Source organism: Phyllostomus hastatus, unplaced genomic scaffold, assembly GCF_019186645.2.
Source record: "Phyllostomus hastatus isolate PE091 unplaced genomic scaffold, TTU_PhHast_1.1 phas_scaffold_55, whole genome shotgun sequence".
Taxonomy (NCBI): domain Eukaryota; kingdom Metazoa; phylum Chordata; class Mammalia; order Chiroptera; family Phyllostomidae; genus Phyllostomus; species Phyllostomus hastatus.
Window position 1 is genome coordinate 9,640,375 of NW_025334035.1, and position 19,928 is coordinate 9,660,302.

At 37.8% G+C, this 19,928-nt stretch overlaps 1 protein-coding gene across 2 annotated transcripts in view; it reads left to right on the forward strand.

Annotated features, from left to right (window-relative positions):
- Nucleotides 1-19,928, forward strand: part of LOC123809365 (protoheme IX farnesyltransferase, mitochondrial) — a 153,714-nt gene that overhangs the window by 30,686 nt on the left and 103,100 nt on the right. For both annotated transcript variants that reach the window (XM_045824501.1, XM_045824500.1), the window contains exon 4: nucleotides 2,289-2,413. In XM_045824501.1, coding sequence (XP_045680457.1) covers nucleotides 2,289-2,413 — 125 coding nt within the window. The remainder of the gene's footprint in view (nucleotides 1-2,288; nucleotides 2,414-19,928) is intronic.

Sequence of the window (19,928 nt, forward strand, 5' to 3'; positions counted from 1 at the left end):
GGTAGTCTTTTTTTGTTGTTTTTTGTTTTATTTTCCTACCTTTCATAGTGAAGAAGTCTCAACAATTAATCCATCAAACTACCCTTTGTATCTCTCCAGTTCTCACTTTTGCTGTGTTAATGCACAGTGGATTAATGGTCTAGCCTCTCAAATTGAATCCTGGTGCCCATTGCCACCAGGCCAAACGCACTTACAGGTTATGTTCCTGCATTAGACTGTCAGTGACTCCCTGCTGCCAATCAAATGAAATGCAAACTGCTCAACTTGGTATTCTGCAATCTGACAGCTGTCACCATTCCTCCTCTACCTCCAGTAAGTGCTACTCTATACCTAGCATAGTGGTAACCTTAAAATATAGCAGTGAAACAGTCAGGGCTCCTGCCTTCAGGAGATTTGTATTCCCACGAGGAGCCACAGGTGGCAAATGCTGTGAAGATAATAAAGGGTGATGTGAGTGAGGGAGTAACTGGCGAGGGCCTCCTACAGATATGATGATCAGGGAAGTTCTCTCTACAAAGTGATATTTAAGATGAGATCTGAAGAATGAGAAGGAGCTTGGCATCCTTAAAAAAAATAGAGTACACCCAAAAAAGAAACTTCTGGTCAAGCTAGTAGCCTAGACAGACATGGCTCGCCTCTTTGCACAACCACATCAACATTACAACTAAAATATAGAACAGCCATCTCTCAGAACCATTAGAAATCGAGGTGAATGGAAGACTGACAACTACAGAATTAAAGAAACCACTTCCATCCAGACTGCTAGGAGCAGCACAGATGTGGAATGGGCTAGTCCCATATCCACGTGTGGTGGATAAAAATCCAGAAAGGATATCTCGGGAGTGAGGAGTGTCAACCCCACACCAGGTCCCTCAGCCCAGGGTTCCAGTGCTAGGAAGATAAATCCCCACAATTTCTGTCTGCAAAAACCAGTGGGGATTGAGTTGGTGGAAGAAACTCCTGAAGCCCCAAGCAGCTCCTATTAAAGAACCCATATGCGGACTCACCTACTTAGACTCACTTCCTGTGAGTTCCAGCCTTGAAAGGCACCAGTGGCATGTAGGGAGGAACTGAAATAGCTGGCGTCAGCTCGGTTAAAGGTCATTGTCCCTCTGCTGAGCCCTCCCCCAACAAAGCCGGCAAGCTGATGCCATATCTGAGACTCCATCAAACTGGCTAACACTGTGTGACCCACCATGGAGATCCACAGAGACTCTACCCCACACGACTTATGGGCCCACCCAAGCTGCTTTTCCATAGGAGTGGCTAGTCTGAACTTATGCTTCACAACTTCCTAAATCCTCTCAAACAAGCATCATCTGGCCTCAGTGAGCCACAGGCCCAGCACTAGCAGCAGCCAGTCTAGATTCACAGTTGGCTTCATCTGGGAATCTCCAAGCTCAGCACAAGTAACAGCCATCTGAGATTGCTTTATACCTCAATTAGGGTGGCCCAGGGCAAAACACATGGGGTCTGACCTTGCCCTGCACCACTTGGGAAATCTCAGAGCCTATGCACCCAGTGGGCAGCTACAGACTACATCAGAGCACCACCACCCTTCCCCTACACAGCTGATCCTCCACAGAGGGCAGAGGGTGGTGGTCAGTAGTTACAGCTCGTAAGATGCTCCCTGGCACCAGGAGAGAAGGACCAGGGCCTAAAGAAAAGGAGCAGTCACAGCGGGTGCTGGAATTGCATAGCTTTGCCTCTGCGCCTTGCCTCTTCCTTTTGATTCTATTGCTGGCCATAGGATTGTCATTTCCCTGTACTCATCCTCTAATTATCTTCTGGCCTCTCAGACCATCATCTGTGGTGGGCAAGCCCTCTACTCAGGTAGAATTAAAACCCACAGAATTAAGACCCTTATTATTTGCTGTCTTGTGTTATATAGTTACAAGTGTATGTCTGTCATCTCCCTGTCAGATAAATTCTGAGGGCAGGAATTAGACCTTTCTCATTTTTTTATCCTGTAAAATGCCTAATGCCCAGCATAGTACTGATTGTGAATGAGGAGGTATTCCATAAATGTTTGTTGAATGAATGAGTCATTCAGTCTAAAACACCAACATTATTTTTTCTCTAGCATATAATGGAATTAAAGGAAAATGAGCATTTTTCTGCGATGAACACATAATCAAAAAAATGTTATTTATTTTTTTAATGAAAGATTAGCCTTGGTTTGTGTTATTAAGGTAATCCATTGGTTTATGTGGAAGGCGACTTGGTTTTGGCATTGACAGCCTGGACCCTGCATGGTAACGAGACTCCACTCTGTTTCTCTGTTGCAGCTCTAGTCGTGGGCACCACTTCCGCTGGATTTGCACTGGCTCCGGGGCCATTTGACTGGTCCTGTTTCCTGCTTACCTTTGTCGGAACAGGCCTGGCGTCCTGTGCTGCCAACTCCATCAATCAGGTCGGCTTGTCACCTTTCAGTTAGATTTTAATATTGTTGTTTTTTACTAGCTGGTGGTACTATCACATTTTTAAAAAACCTTCCAAAATCATATATACATGAGGAGGTACTCTGAACTTCTAACACTGTATATCCTATAGAGGTCTGTGTGTTACATAACCAATTTGTCTTTTCTTTGGAGGTGAATGGTTTTCAGTTATATCAGGTGAGAGAGCAGTAGCATACCTGCTTCAAGTGACCAGGATGCCTTGTGCTATTCAGGTACATTCCCCTGAGCACTCTTTCTTTGGTTTGGTTCATTTGCATTTTAAATCACTATTACACACAAAAGAGAATGCATATCCAATTTTTAAAAAATAAGTAAATCAGTATTAGTACACTTGGTATATGGCATCCAAATGTATGAAAATTAGCATATTATTAATTAGCTAATTATTTTTAGCATCTTGTCAATTTAGCATATTATTTTTAATTAGCATATTCTTTTTAATGCATTGTCTCTCACCCCCTCTCCCATTGTTTTAAACCTCAAAATAATTCTCTAAAATAGTTTTTCCCTGCTTGGTCATTGTGGTGTGCTCCAATGCTGTGGCTTTTTCATAAGATACTTTAGTGAAAATGTCTTGGCTAAAACGTAAGGAAAAGTTGCTTTCATCACCAGAACACCCAAGAGGAATTGGCACAGGTTTAAAACAGGAATTCAAGTTACCAGCAGGAAAACAGCTTGGCTGAGTGGATATATAAGTTGGTAGTCCACAAAATATGGGAATTCTAGTTTGATAATGCCTAAAATCACTGTGTTTTTGTAATGTATTATCAGCTACTTGGAGAAGTATGAATCTATTTCAAGTAAGGTTTATTTTTTGTTACTATTTCTAAAGATAAAACAATCTTATGAGGGGTTCAAATAGCCCTATCACTTTACCAACAGTATTGTCCACTCCTGTAATCCACAGTGCCATCTCTTCCAAGTTGCTCCTTGCTTTTGCTACACTCCCATATTTCTTGGCTAAGAGAATAAGTATGGTTTCACAATGAACATGTTTTTAATGAAAATTTGAATGAAAAACAGTATAAGCAAAACAGATTTATAAGGCTATTTTAGGTCAATTTTTCAAAAAAATTAAAAAAATTTTATCTTTAGTTATAAATCTAAGTCATAAGGTTCAGTCAGGAACTTATTCTAGTTTTCAGGCTCTTTTTTTAAATTGAAGAGCTGATTTACCTTCGATATACTAACTGCTGACTCCTATTTGATTATATAGATTTAAATAAAAGGTTTAAAATAAAAGTGTGGGGGTTGAAGAAAAACAAAGCAATAACAACAACAAACTAATAAGCGTCATTTGGTTCGACAGAAATGCCAAGATTTTATAAAAGTAATGCAGAACCATCTTGATTTGAAGCTGTGACATCCCCCACGCACTGCCCTAAAAATGGTGGTTCAAGAATTTATCGTGGGATGGAAAAAAAAGAAAAAATACCTGTCAGTTGTAGCAGAAAAAATAACCAGAGGAAAGAAATGGAATGATTTACATTTAGACATAAATTTACAGAAACTGACTATTGGACCAAGGTTTTAGAAACTTTAAAAAGACTGTGAGTTTAGATGGCCACTTTACTTCATAGTCTGCAGGAAGTTTATTTGCTATAGGGAGTGAGTTGAGGTCTGTCAAATTTAAAACTATTCCCAAGGAAAGCCACAGGCTACATGATGGGGTTCTTTCTGGTACTGACAAATTGCAAAGCCAGTCTTTTCTGTTTTATTTCTTGCTTAGGTAGGTTTTGCAGCCCTGTGAGGCATCTCACACACACACCTCCCCTGTTCTTCCTCTAGAACACTGGCACATCCCTCCTCCACAAGTCGCTTACCGCCGCCCACAGCCTTGTCAGTGTTGGGCGTGTTGTTAACCTTAATTGGTGCTTGTTGGGCACATAAATAATTGCTTCATCTTCTTATATTCATCATATTGCTTCCTTCTACTTTTCTTGGGCCCTAATTTCCTTTGGAAGCTTCACAATACTTTAAATATCTTAATGATTCCCATCATCATACAATTCATTGTTACTGTGTTACCGATCAATTTTACAAATTACAATATTTTATAAATAACCAAATATTTTGGAAATATTTTTGGTTGGAAATATTTTTGGCTGGAAATATTTTAGTTCTAGTGTCAATAGGGAGACTCATAAAATTAAAGGATTGTGAGGCCATTTTCATTAGTGCCTTTAATTGAAATAATACGAGGCAATGAGGGTTTAACTGAGTTTTGAATAATAGATAAACAGTCTTGGTGAGATGGAAGAACTTACCACTTTTTTTAGGGAGCTGGTGTTCAACTTAAAGAATACATGTACTGTATGTGGTTGGTATGTATAAAAGTTCTTCAGCTTCCCATAGAGTTCCATAGAAGAAAAATATTAACTACTGTCTATGTTTATAGAAGGATTCAATCCAGTTCATATGTTTTAAATACTTTCTTTTAGCTGTTATTAACTTAGTTCTGATTGATTCTTTTTTTGTACCCTCCTTCTATGATCTCTCTGTGAAAGTAGAAAAAGTAAAGCTTTGGAAAACTATTCTTACATTTGTTTTAAGGAGAGAAAATAATATCCAGTTTTTGATTTATGAAGTAGTGACTAATACATAAAGATATATATATATATGTATATATGAAACCAGTAACATTAAAATGTAGAAAGGAATTACATGTTTTATAAAATATACACGTTTAATTCAAAATTATAGTGTGGCTTTAAAGCAGGTATGCCTTCAAAGGATGAAAGCAATTCATAAAATGTTTTTAACTTAACAACTGAAAGATAGAATGTTCTAAAAGGCTGAACTAATCAAATCTTGAGTAACAAGTGACTGAAAATGAAAAGCTGAATAAATTCAAGTAGAATGAATTAAATTGAAATAAGAATAATCATCATAATTATTTTTGAGTATTTGACATATTAGATGTTATAACAAGCTGTTCTGAGCAGTATTTCACTTACATACATATGAATTTTTTAATAGAGGTTAAGAGTACATGTCAATAAATACATTTCTACAGAATAAATTTTAAATGTGACATACTGTTCCATTTTATGAATGTGGCAATTCTCAACAAGCTCTCTGTAATTGCAACTTTTGCTTCTAGAGTAACACTGCTCCCACCTCTAATTGTGTGTGAAGGACAAACTCGTGGAGGTGGAACTGGTGAGAGGAAGGCTACCAGCTGGTTTAACTCTAAAATGTATGATCTTAACAAAATGACTAATTTCTGACATTCATACAGTGCTTTAGAGTTTGCAAAAGTATTTACAGAGATTATTATTTAAACCTTATGGCCCTGTGTAGTAGGGGGCATTTTTACTTCTGGTAATTGTAAAACATTGGTTTTGTTGTTAAATTATTCTTTTTCAAAGCAACATTTAAAAAAATGTATTATGCAAGTAATTTTTCATTTCAGAACAGTGAGAAAATATAGATAAGCAAAAATAACAACAGTTTTTATTTTCTTTTCCCTTTCTGTTGTGTATGTTAGAGTTACAGCAGAGAACCAGCAAAATTCCTGCCTTCGTAGTGCTCATGTGACCCACTTGTTAGCACCCAGACACTGTGTAATCTCTCATTAGCCAGTGACATCCCAATATAGTTAACTAATAAAAAAATGAATACAATCCCAATTAAAAATTGATTTATATTATCGTTGACTTTTAGAACACACATCTTCAAATATCTATTATTTTCTCATAGAAATGATTTATATACTATAATAATTTGTATGTCTTTGTAAATAGTATATCAAAAACACTCTTCATGTCAATACTTGGTATGACATGATTTTAAGAGTAATATATAGAGACACCATGATTTGTTTAATCAGTTTCTCCTTATTGGACATTTTAGAGATTTCTAGTCTTTTAATCAAAATAAACAATGCTGAGCTGAAATTCCTATAGCTAAATTGTTTAACATGTCCTTAACTATTTCTTTCAATAGATTTCTAAAATCATGTGGTTGTCTTAAAATATATGTAGCTTTAAAAATAAAAAGTTAAAATTAAAAAGTTATGTATTTCAAGTCCAGATAAATTTCTTCCCAGAAGGTCTTTTGTTTGTTTCAAATCAGCTGAGACGTGCATTTGGCAGCGCGTGGAAGTGGCCGTCGCCAGCGCTGCACGGTAGAGAACCCATGCCAGGTGTGCAGAGAGGCGTAGACGTGTCCTTCCACGTCAGGTTGTTTTCATTACTGAGGAAGTGGAGTTATTTCTTGTTTGGGGGGATTTTTTTTGGTGCTTATTGGCCGTTTGTGTTTACCAGTGAGTTTTGTCCATTTTACTATTAAGGGCTCACTTTTGCTCCACAAGTCTTAATGTATATAGGTTGGATTATTAATTCTGTCATTAAGGCTTGAATATATTCTGCAGTTTTTAAGGGTTTTTTGAAGTGCAGGTGTTTCATGTGTTTAACCAGCCAAATTCTTTATTTTTTAATACAGGGATTCTCAGCCTCTCCATTCTTGACAGTTTGGGCTGGATAACCTTGTTATGGGGGACTGTCCTATGCATTGTAGCAAGAAGTTTTAATAATAACAGTAATCACAGCTAACACTTATTTTTGCACTTCCTATATGCCAAGTAACATTCTAAGCATTTTATATAAATTAGCTCATTTGTTTAAGTCTAGGTTCATGGGATTTCAAAAAATGCCTCTTTTGAAAGATCAAATAAATGATGAATGAATTTATAACCTAGACTTAGCTCTAAGAAGGACCCTTGATGTTCTCTGAGACTTTTTTGTGGAGAAAATTATCAGAAAGGCACAAAACATAAGTAGAATTTCAGATCTAGGAGGTAGGTTATAATTAGGGAAATAAAGCTGGTAAGAGTATGTTATCTTTAGGATTTAGTGTATCTGTGAATGAAGAATTTTTATGAAAGGAAATAAAATAGGGTCAAGAAGAGACATGTGTTTTGTTTGATACTGACAATACATGAGAGGCTTTTCATGGCTGAAATAAGGTAAAAAGGAAAAGTTTTGGATAAAGCTCCAAAGTATTGGTGGGTAGGGCAAAAGAAAATTCACAGCTTTTAAAAGTAAAGGAGAAACAGGTAAAGATTATTCTGTTTTCTGGTGAATAAGAGATTCATATCTAATGCTTCTTTTCCCATTTTCCTTTTCTCTGATGTTCCTGTTGTTTTGATTATACAGTCCCCCTTGAGCAATAGGAATTGTTCATCTTCCATGTTGAGCAAAAATGGTTATTAAACTTGGTGTTATATTCTAGGAGAATAAGACTGATGTTAGCAAACACCAGTGATGTGATTTATTGAACATCATTTGAGTATGAAAAGTCAAAATGAGAAATACATTTTTCTTCTGAGTGTTCTGATTTGTGTGACTTTGGTGTTTTCAGTGGTGAGCAACTTGCATTCATTGAGTGGCCTCTGATGTCTGTAACTTGCAGCATATTCAGTGATTCAGATTAGCAACTACATGAGATCAGGTTTTCATAGAGTTTTGAATAGCATGTAGGAAAGAACCTCTGACTAAATGTGTTGTTTATGATAGGAACATCATGAGCACTACTGGAAAATGTCAGAAAGTGCATGTTAAATTCAGAGTCTATTCTTGATTCTTTATAATCCCAAATACTTTCTAAATTACATTTGCTTCCACACTCCAGAATGCTCCATCTAAGCAGAGTGAGCTTGGCATTGGTATTTATAACCAGAATAACTCTAGATGAAGTTTTGCAAGCAAATGTGAGAGGATGATAATTTGAACATATATTTGTAAATAATATTTTGTATTTTATATGCCACAGTAAGTGGTCATTATTTTATCTGCTTTTTACAATAACTCTGTGAGGGGGCAATATTCCAGTGTTGCAGAAGAATACAGTGGAGTTTAGGGATGTCTCTCATCACAAATCTGAAAATGGTCAAATTGGGAGCAGAACTTGGGGGCAATTGGCTCCCCGTTTACTGCTTTTTTTCCTCTCAGCTGAAATGTTCTAGTCCAGTCATCACCTTGGAATGAGTCCTTCTTCTATCAGGTTAACTACTGACATTCTTGCTGCCAGGTACTCAAGGTGAAAAGTACCATAACATCAGTTTCTCTGATAAGATTGGGAGGATTTGAAGCACTCAATGCCCTCTACCAGCTAAGTGCTCAATTAATGGTAGCTGTTGTTACTGTTACTAACATGAATGTTTGGTCTGTTTGGCACAGGTCCCCCACGCTTTCAGCATCTTTTTTCTTCCAGTTAGCTCCAGTTAGAGTCTTCATGTAGAAGATGGGAAGGGAAAATGTGTTTATTTTCCTTAATGTACTAAGAGACTTGAGTTACAGTTGTAAATTTTAACGTGTGCATCTGTTTCTTTCTTATTTATTTATTTATTTATTTAAATCCTCACCCAAGGACTTTTTTTAAATTGCTTTTAGAGAGACAGAAAGGGAGAGAAGAAGCGGGGTCAAACACACAACCTATGTGTGTGCCCTGACCAGGAATCGAATCCGTAACCATTGGTCTATGGGACGATGCTCCAACCAACTGAGCCACACAGCCGGGGCCACGTGTTTATTTCAGATGTGTATATAACTATATGTGACTTCTCCATATTTGAATATGTGATGATGACTTAGGTTCAGCAGACTATCAGTTTGTGGAATTCTGTCATTCCAATAAATCTGAGAAATATTGATGAAATACCCCAAAAATCTGAAATATAAAAACTGGTGAATTTAAAAAGCAGATATTTAGTTGAGCTGTAATGGAAATGATACCAATATGGACTTTTGGAGTTGTGATTCTTGGTTTGTGTCTCTGGGTAGCATGTGGTAATAAAACCTCATTTGGGTGACTTAGAGATTTGCTTTCTTCCTGTGTGTTTCCCTATCTGTCCATCCTAGCAGAAGTCAAGCTGAGTTTCTTTGCCATATTATCTTTTTATTTCTTAATCTTCAGTTATATTTGCCTTTCCTGGTAGTTTGTTCTTCTGAATCCCATTAGCCGGTCTGTTCTCTGCTCTAAACCACACACTACCCTCACTGTTTCCGGGTGAGGAGGACTCTTGGTTGACTGATGGCTGATGCCACTTGAGGTAAAAACTGGTTCTATGGCTGATCCCTGGGAGACTGTATGTCTCCTTATCTCCCTTGGCTTAGTGACAAACTGCTTTTAAAGTTTAATACATGAAAAATTGTGGTGCCTTGATGTTTCTTGCATTAAAATTAGGTTTATTTGATGACAATGATTTCCATACTGAGTTGCCAGACACTTGATAGGAACAGCTGGGGTGTTGGGTGAGGATGTTTAGACAGCGGGGCAGATTTGTTATACCCACACTTCTTTAACGCAGAGCAGCTTCTGAAAATTCTTTGTCCATTGCTTTTTCTACCTAGCAATGGAGCTCCAAACTTCTGTAGGCAAGATATTAGACCTTTAAAAATTATGTGTAAGTGATTAGGCAGACTCTAAAATTCACATTTTCATGACCACCTAGTCCTATCTTATCGATCTTCTAAGAAGTTTTAGAAAGTATTATTTGGCACAAAGGGAAATTACTTACCTGAGTGATTAATCTTAAGGAAAATTTCACTCTGGCATTTCCTTCAGATCCCATGCCAGATTTCTCCCGGAAGCAGCGATCACAGGGGAACAAAGGCTTCCAAAGGCCTGGGGTGATGGAGTGTGGAGATACTCGGAGACACAAGAGAGAATTTGGTAGTTAGTAAGATTTATGTGTACCTGTAATCTAGAGGATCCTTATACCTTAAAATACACTGGGCAACCTTAAAACACTAATATGCACTTACAGCTTTTATCCCAGCGGTGGTTTCTTTAGTGCCAGAAAAAACTTACCTGTTAGCTCATGAGAAAAGAAAAACTACCACTGAAGTAAAAGGCTGGTATAATATTTCAATGTTTTGATTGATCTGTGTTAGTAAAATTATGATTATACTGGTATTGCTTTTAGCAAAAGTATGGTTGATCTAGAAAATGCCATTGCTTATACTGCTGCCATTTAGGTGATCTGAACAAGAAGGATTAAACAGAGCTGTGTATTTCCTTAAACAGCTACCTGTAACTATGTGGATAAAAATTCCTCCCCTGCTATGAACATTGGGGTGCATAGGTTTTTTTGGATTAGTGTTTCAGGGCTCTTAGGGTATACTCCCAGCCATGGAATTGCTGGGTCAAAAGGCAGTTCCACTTTTAGTTTTCTGAGGAAATTCCATACTGATTTCCACAGTAGCTGCATCAGTCTGCATTCCCACCAACAGTGCACTAGGGTTCCCTTTTTTCTGCATCCTCTCCAGCACTTGTTTGTTGATTTGTTTATGATAGCCATTCTGACCAGTGTGAGGTGATATCTCATTGTAGTTTTAATTTGCATCTCTCTGATGGCTAGTAATGCTGAGCATCTTTTCATATGTCTCTATGTCCTCTGTATGTCCTCCTTGGAGAAGTGTGTGTTCAAGTGCTGAAAGCAACCTAAGTGCCCATCAGCAAATGAGTGGATCAAGAAACTATGGTACATTTACACGATGAAATCCTATGCTACAGAGAGAAAGAAGGAGCTTATACCCTTTGCGACAGCGTGGATGGAACTGGAGAGCATTATGCTAAGCTAAATAAGCCAGGCAGTGAGGGACGAATACCATATGATCTCACCTTTAACTGGAACATAGTCAACAAAAGAAAAAAGCAAACAAAATATAACCAGAAACATTGAAATTAAGAACAATCTATTGTTATAGCTGGGGGACTGGGAGGGCCTGTGGGGAGAAGGGTTTTCAGGAACTACTATAAAGGACACATAGATAGAACCAAGGGGTAAGAGATTGGATGTGGGGGGTGGGGAGGAGAAAATGCAGACAACTATAATTGAACAACAATAAAGTAATCTATGAAACAAAAAACAAACAATCCTCCCCTAAAGTTACTGATGTTATTTCCTAATATAAAATAATAGGGATTAAATATAACATCTGACTTTAAGAATATAAAAATATCTTAAGAGCAGACTCCTAGTACATACAAAAATATTCAGGGATTTGTAAATTAGGATATTGGTAAAGGAGACTGTTTTCTGACCCTGGATTCCCTCCATGATTTTCACTTATGCTTGAGTGAATGACTGACTGAATGGCAAAATAGCTTGTTTAAATGAGCATGTGGTTAACCTTAACCATAGACCTGTGGATAGTCCAATAATTCAAAATCTAACATGTTTTCTCACAAAAAGAAAAATAGCTTATGCATTTTTCAACAGATATTCAGTTATTCCAAATAGGTCTGAATTTAGAGTATCAAAAATGACCCTTTTCCTAGGTGCTCAGTGAACATTCAGGCTTTAAGACTTTGCTTTAACGCCTTTGAAAAACAGGAAAATGTGACTGAACTAGTTCTCATTTGCACAGACTTTTGTTTATTCTGCTTGACTCAGGATAAAATTATTGAGGTGGAAGAGGCTATGGAAATCCTCTTGATGTTCGCCTGCCCATTGAAAGGGAATTATGTGTTCTCTAGGACCAGAAAGCAAGACATTAATAAGTAGTAGAAGGTGCTAACACTATGTTGTGGCCATTTCTTGAAATCTTCTTTCAGAAAGCATCCTTACACATTTATTGATTACTTTTGCTGGTAGTATAAAGTGTGGTCCCTGCTCTTCAGTGGCTCACAGGATGGTAGAGAAATACACATGTATGGATAAGTACAATAAAACAATAAACTATGTTGGTATTGGTGTGGAATATAGGCAGTGCCTTAGGTGCTGTCAGTACAAGATGCAAGGAATGGTTATTTCTAACTGTGGAGGTCAGAAAAGTATCCCAGAGAAGTGACTGGAGTATCAGATGGTAGGTGGGGGTCTACCAGCTAGACCTGTGACAGGGGAACTCTCCAGGCAGAGAGAACTCTGTGAGCAGAGACACAGAGACGGGAGCTGTCACACATGGGAGACCATGGGGGCCTGTGGACATCACAGTGCAGCAAACTTGATGAGGTGGGGAGGGTACAGTGAGAGGTTTGGTTGAAGAAGTTAGCAGGGCAGGTCATTGGGGGCCTGCGTGCCTTGCTGAAGCATTGAGACCTTCCCTGTAGGTGTCCGGCCACTACTGGTAGTTGTTAATACGATCATACTGCAATTGATGGTGTTCTGTTACTCTAACACTACAGAAAGAATCCTAGGTTGATCCTGCTGTCTCTGCACTGTCTGTGTCTTCTCCAGCCCCCCTCCTTCCCCTGTCCTCATTTTAGACCAAAGTGGCTGCCTAGATGTCAGCTAAAGCGTCATGCACTCAACAAATATTCTCTAAGCACCTGTTATGTTCCAGGCACTGTACCGGGTGCTGAGCATAGAGGCAGGTTGCTTCTCTGTGGAGTTTAAGTAGAATAGTAAGAGATGAACAAATAAGTATGTTAAGAAGAAAATACTAGGTAGGGAGTAGTACAATTATGAAAATGAAAGCAGACAACACAAAAGAAGGAACGAATTTTGGTGAAAAAATAATTCAGTTTGAGTATTTTGGGGGTGGGAGTTATGGTTATGCAGCACTTTTGGCACATCCAGGGTAGAGATGGGCAGGGCCCTATTTGGATTGCGGGAGATTTTGGCAGGAGATAGCAGTAACAAAACCACATACCAAGAGCTGGTATGGCAATGCTGGTCGATGGCAGACGGATCAGAGAACACATGCCAGCTCCTTACCTCCAGGTGATCTGGTCTCAGGAACTGCGCTTCTCCCTCTAGCCCCCCGACTCCCTCCCACTCAGCCACAAGGCTTCCTTTCCCTGCCCCTACCTGGGAGTCTCAGCAGTGCCTGTGCCCTCTCCTATATGTCCACTCGGCTCCATTCAGAGCTGGGCTCAAACATCACCTCCTGGAAGAGGTAGGGCACAGCAACCCTTTTTTTGCACTTCTCTGCCTGTCCTCTGATATTTTGTTTTTTTGTTTGTTGTCTGTTTCATGAATGTCAACTCCATGAGAGCAGAGACTTGGTTTTATCTATTAGTCTTCCCCCAGTGCCTAGAAAATTGACATGTAGTAAGAACTCAGCATATGAATGAATGTGTAAGGAAAATATGAGCCCTGGCTGGTGTGGCTCAGTGGATCAAGCACTGGCCTACAAACCAAAGGATTGCTGGTTCAATTCCCAGTCTAGGGCACATGCCTGGGTTGCAGGCCAGGTCCCCAGTAGGGGGCATGTGAGATGCAGCCACACACTGACGTTTTTTTCCCTCCTTTTCCCTCCATCTAAAAATAAATAAATAAAACCTTTAAAAAAAAGAAAAATGAATGTTGCTTATTGTTTGGTGGGAGAAACAATCATTAATCAAAAAACTACTCAGATTAATGTAAAATTACAATGGTGCTAAGTGGTGAGTCATTCGGGGAACTTACCATGTGGAAGATGGTCTGGTACATTGACATGGGGTAGAAGACCAGGCTGCAGCCAATTGATGCTTGGACCTCATTGCTTACCTTGGTCTGCTTGGGGAGGGCAGGCAGGGGCTTGCTGGAAGTTCTAGCTGTGGAACCCTGTAAGCTACTTAGTTACTGGGACTATAATTGCATTTGTAGGAACCAGCCTTGCTGGAAAGTGATTGTTGACAAGCCTCAGAAATAAATTTTTCTAAAAGCTAGTGTCTGGTTATATGGAACTCATCTCCATGACCCTCAGTGACTTTTTCCATTTCAGAGGCAAATGCTCTTGGGTCCTTCCCTTATATGTTTTACTTGCTACTTCAGGGCTGCATGGTGGTCTCAATGAACTGGGGAGTATGTACATTGGCCAAGGGGAGCAGCTGGTATGTGTAGCCTAGATAAGTGCATGCCCATCTTGCAAGAACTTCCAATTTTTCAATACAAGCTAGATATTTGGATTTTGGGGCTGAAATTTCCTGGGTTTTAAATGTTAAATGTTGGTTCCATTTTTTTGAAACACTGTGCATACCAAATAAACATTGTCAGTGAATTGAATTTGCTTTGAGGACCCCTTACCTCCATGCTGACCTTTGGACACAAATAAAACATATAATTTAGGTATCATCATTTACCAAAATGTTAAAAATTTCTTTCTGAAGAAAAGAAAATGCCTTCACTGAAAACAGAATTCTTTATAACTAATAGTGGAATGCAGTTTTCTCTACTCATTTTCATCCTGCAGAGAAAAATGAAGCATGAAATATCTCAGTAGTTTAGATACAGTCAAGCCATAGGTATTTCATCTTAGCTTTCAGATTAAGCTGCTAGTTTGTGGACATGTGTATCTTCTTGAGCTCTGTTATAGAAGAGGTCATTATTTTTAAATTTAAAATGGGAGAGATGGTACTGTTTTAGCATCCAAAAGGTAAAGTCAAGGAAGGTCAAGTAAAAATTGCTTCAAGAAACACCTGGAGATTTCAAATGTGTTTACAATTATTTCTCCACTGAAGCATTATATTTCAGAAAGTGCTATTAATTGTAATAGAGTAACACATAGCTCTTTGTGAAATTTAAGTCCATTGAATATCAGCACCTTCAAAGACAATAAAAATTCCAGCCTGCATTTATCTATTCCCCTGTGAGGAGTTACTACAATGTATATTGTATCATTCCATATGAAATTCTTTGACTTAATCGTCTTTCCTTTATTTGCAGTTGTCTGAGGTCAGTTTTCCATTTTGCAGTTGTCAAACAGCTGTCAAATTAAAAGACCAGATCCTACAGTTAATTTACATTTTGTGACATTCCATAATAGTACATTTGTTGGCTTACGTATTTAAATAGTTATTCACATTTCTTAAACATCTTTTCCCTCCTTAGCCCACTTCTTTTCCACAAATATCCACACAAATATTAAGTATGATCATGTAAATTATCTACTATTTTTCTAAGCATAGTTTTAAAAAATTTATATGAATTTTTTAAAAAATCACTTGAAATCGACAGCCATTTAATGCCTCTGTTCTTTTTGCAGGAAGAGAAAATCAAATCAATTTAAATTTAGTTTTTATTGTAATGCTTATTTTCATCCTTAATTTTATCATTTTTATCAAGTTAAAATCTAAGTAGTAATTGAACATAGAATTCATCATTTTGTTTCTAAATGTCTGTATAGGGTAATGTAATAGTAAAGAATTTTAATAGTTCATTGATCAAAGAAATATTTCTGGATATGTCATTGATGCTTTATTTTCAAAGTATCCCAAGCTGCCCGCAGGTGACTCTAACACTGTAACGCTCTGTAAAAGAGGTATTGAAAGAAAAACTGGGGCATCTTAACATTTTCAAGAGTCAGTTGAGCCATAAGTGATTTAAGTTGGGCAGCACCAAATGAGGCGGCACGGAAAGGAGCCAGGGGAAAGACTTTTGTAGAGGAGATGCAGTTGCAAAGCTGTAGACTTATTTGATTGGCTGTTCATGGTTGATTAGGTTTTGGTTTCTTAACCCTAAGGCACCTCAGGCTTGCGTTTTGGTTGGTTTATGTAGGCTGCAGGGCACGGGGAGGCGGTGGGGGGGCACCTCAGTTCTCTGACCTCATTGGGCTCATCTCACAGAGGCCCACTCCAAGGCGTTGGGTGAACACTCTAGAGGTAAGTAGTTGGGTGAAAGAACTGCAGTCACATGCATCTATAACTCTTAGTTATCAGAAAACACCTAAAAGGGATATTCTTAAGCATGATCATTGGAAATTAGTATGTGGTAACACAAAAGTATTCCCATGTTAATTATATTTAAACTTTTGTACTAAGGTCACTTTAATCAATACTGGTTTTGTGCTCGTTTTCCAAAAAACTCATGTGTTACATATGGCTTAATTTAACCTTTTCTGGATTTTGATGCATTCTGTATTGATCGCTTAGGTCCTTCTGTATTTCTGTGTTACACCATTTATTAAATTGACCTTTAATTTTGTTTTTACATGTCTGAATGCTCCAGGAGTCTGTGAGCCCGTGGAGCAAATTCTCCTTTGGTTACAGAGGAGAATTTTCTTTATCTGTATCTTGGTACTTGGCAAATAGGGCTGTCACTAACTGATTATTGAGTAAATGAATAAGAAAATGTCAGCAAATGAGAATGTAAGTTTGGGAGTTAAAAGACCCTAAATACACAGTGTTACTTTGTTCCCTTGCTATTCTAACTTCATGAAAGCTGCTGTTTAAACATGAAATTATGTTCACAGGGTAGGGAGAAACATAATTTTATTGTGTGTACAGATTTTCTAGAAAATTTATTAGTTTTTTTTTAAATTAGTATTGAGATTATAATAAATCAAGGTGAATTACAATTGGGTAATACTAAGGAAGCAGATAAAATCAAGCTAAAGTTAATGACAGTATAAAAGTTATTTATGATAGCATAGTAGATTTTTTCATGATACTAAATGAAATTATGTATTTTATCTTTTTTATTAGAAGTCTTTTAAATTTTTTTATTGATTGATTTTTAAAGAGAGAAACATTAATTTGTTGTTCTATTTATTTATGCATTCATTGGCTAATTCATGTATGTGCTTTTACCGGGAATCAAACCAACCACCTTGGCATATCTGGATGCCACTCTAACTCACTGAGCTACCTGGCTAGGGGTTAGAGACTTTTAAAAATTATTCTTCATTATTTAGCATTCCAAAGTGATTTGAAGGTACCGTTATGATTTAAGTGTTCTCTGTGCTTATAACCAAATAGCTATTAGTGAAAATGTATTCTAATTATATATTTCCTATCAGAAACTTCATTACCAGAAGGAGGGGAAAAAAAAGGAGGTACAGAAACACATATCCTTACTGCCTACTCAACAGCTCCACTTGGATTTCTGCAAGATACCAAAAATTTCATGTCTAAAATTGAACTTTCTTACCTTATTCTTCAATCCAACTCTGACTGGCCGTCTTATTTGCTGTCAGTGAGTCTAATATGATGGTAGCTCAGGCCAGGGACTTTAAGTCACTCATGCTCCCTGGTTTTCTCTCAGACTCCATGTTCAGCACATCGGGAAATTGCGTGCGCGCGCACACGCGCACACACACACACACACACACACACACACACCAGCTGTGAAGAATGACTGGAGGATGGTTGGATTCTCCAGTCCATTCTCACAGCCTTCACCTTACCACCAGGTTGTCTCTTGCCTGGATTATTATAACAACATTCCAATTGCGTTGCTGTTTCTACTCTGTCCTTCTCCAGTTTGCTCTCAGCACAGCATACCTTCTGAAACCCAAGTGAGATCACATCCCTCCTCTGCTTAAACCCTCTAGGGGCTCAAGCCCCAGAGCTGTGTACACATCTGTGCACACCCCCTAGCTCTGTGTCTTCACTGTTTCAAATACATTGTTTACATCTTACTTATATTAAGATTTGAGAAAACAAAAATGTTCTTATGTTTATAATGTGTTAATTACAAGGAATTATTAGTTATTTGCATTTTATTTGTTAATTGTCATGATTATTCTGCCATCTTTTGTCCATTTTAGCATGAAGATTTTTTATTTAAGTGATATGTAAGAACTTTTTATGCATATTAATTGTTGCAGATATTTTTTCCAGCCTATCCTTGAAGTTGCCCTTTATTTATGTTTATGTTGAATTGAACTATATGAAGGTCTTACATTTTTAAATATTCAAATATGTCATTTTATTTAATAAATAGTTTCTTCCAGGGGAAGGATAATTGAAAAGGCCCTATATTTTAATACATGGATTATTTTCTAAAAACAGGTTGTAAGGTGGTTATTAAATTTAATTTGGTTCTAGATTGTTATCTTGCTCTCCTAGGATTATTTTGAAATGCCAGTCTTAACAATCACTACATTCTGTTGGACTTTGAATTTATTTCTGCATTTATTCTGTTTCTAGAACCATGCTCTCTTAAGTCGGATATCACTATTATATAACTTAATGTCTAAGAAGGCAAGTCTTACTCAGTGCACTTATATTTCAAGAGCTTTTTGATGCTTCTCATCAGTGAAGATGAGCTTCATTATTTTGAAGTTATTAAAAAATCTTTGGGATTTTAATTAGAACTACATAGTATATGTAAATTTATTTGGGCAAAGTAAACATCTTTGCACTATTTAGTCTTCTTATCAAAAAATATTTCTTAGCCCTGACTGGTGTGGCTCAGCTGGGTGATGTCCTGCAAAGTGAAAGGTGGCCGGTTCTTGGGGGTGGGGCAGGGTCCGTTCCCGGTTGAGACCTGTGTGAGAGGCTGTCCGTGGATGTTTCTCTCTCACATCGATGCTTCTCTCCCTCTTATTCTCCCTCCCTCCCCATCTCTAAAAATAAATAAACAAACAAATAAATACTGTTTTAAAAATTTAAAAAGATGAAAGTATTACTTAGACTGTAACACTTGACTAACACATGAGGGCAGGGGGTTGCAAATATAACACTAGATAACATCAGATAAACCAGTCAATCTGAACATGAATACCAATTGCAGAAGTGTTAAAATGTGGGGCAGAAAAGCACATACAAAAATCAAAGCAATATGCTTATTTTTTCCCATTTGCTCACAGGATATTCTTAGTGAAATGTAATTTCTAAAATTTAGATCTTGTACTTCATGTGAATGTTCGTTCCTTAGTTTTATTAGTCAGCTCTTGGATCTTTAGTTTCTTTAAAATAGTTCCATTTCTTGCCTGTCTTTCTTTTTACATGTATCTATAGTAGGGCAGCTTATTTTTTTCCTATTCAAATAGTTGTTACAGCTTCCTTTAGTTCTTCTTATTTGGTATTGAGAGTAAAAAGCAAATGCTTACCAAATTTACTTGTTTCCCTCTAGTTAGACTTTTTTCTATCATGCGTTCTACTGCCTGTCAGTACTGTTTTCCACTTCCTATGTTGGGAGTTTTAGCAGTCCCACTGTTTTTTTCCCCCCTGTTCATTCACCACTGAGCCTACAGAGTGTGTTCAGTCATAGTGTTCACCCTTGGGCAGGGTGTATGGTATTTGCTTCAACCTGCAGGGCTTGAGGTTATAGGCCTCCTCTGGTGATTTGCCACAGTGGATATGAGTCTCCCTCTCACCTCACTCTGATGTTTATGAAGAGTTCATCGCTCTGAGCTGATATTTCCTGGTCCTACTTTGTGTATTTTGTGGAAGTTTGCAATTTATGCCTTTATTGAAGCAGTTGGTTTATGTATTCAATGCATGTTCAACTACTGTGTCTTCATGTCTATTATATATCCCAGTGGTGAGGCACTGGAGACAAGAAACAGACATGATCTCTGCTCTCAGTGGACCTGCTGCCTAGCAGCACATGAGGAGGCAGACGCATTTACACATTTTATTTGAAAATTATAAGATTGATTTAGTGAGTGCTACGGATGCAAGGACCTGGTATTATTTGAGTTTGTAAAAGGGATGGAAATGATGCTCCAGCTGAGATCCAAAAGATGAGTGGGAGTTTAGACTAAGCAAATAGGGGAGGGAAGTGAACGTTCTAGACAGAGTAAATAATACATGCACAGGCCCCACAGCAGGAGGAGCCTGGTTTAAAACACTAAGAGCACCGTAACG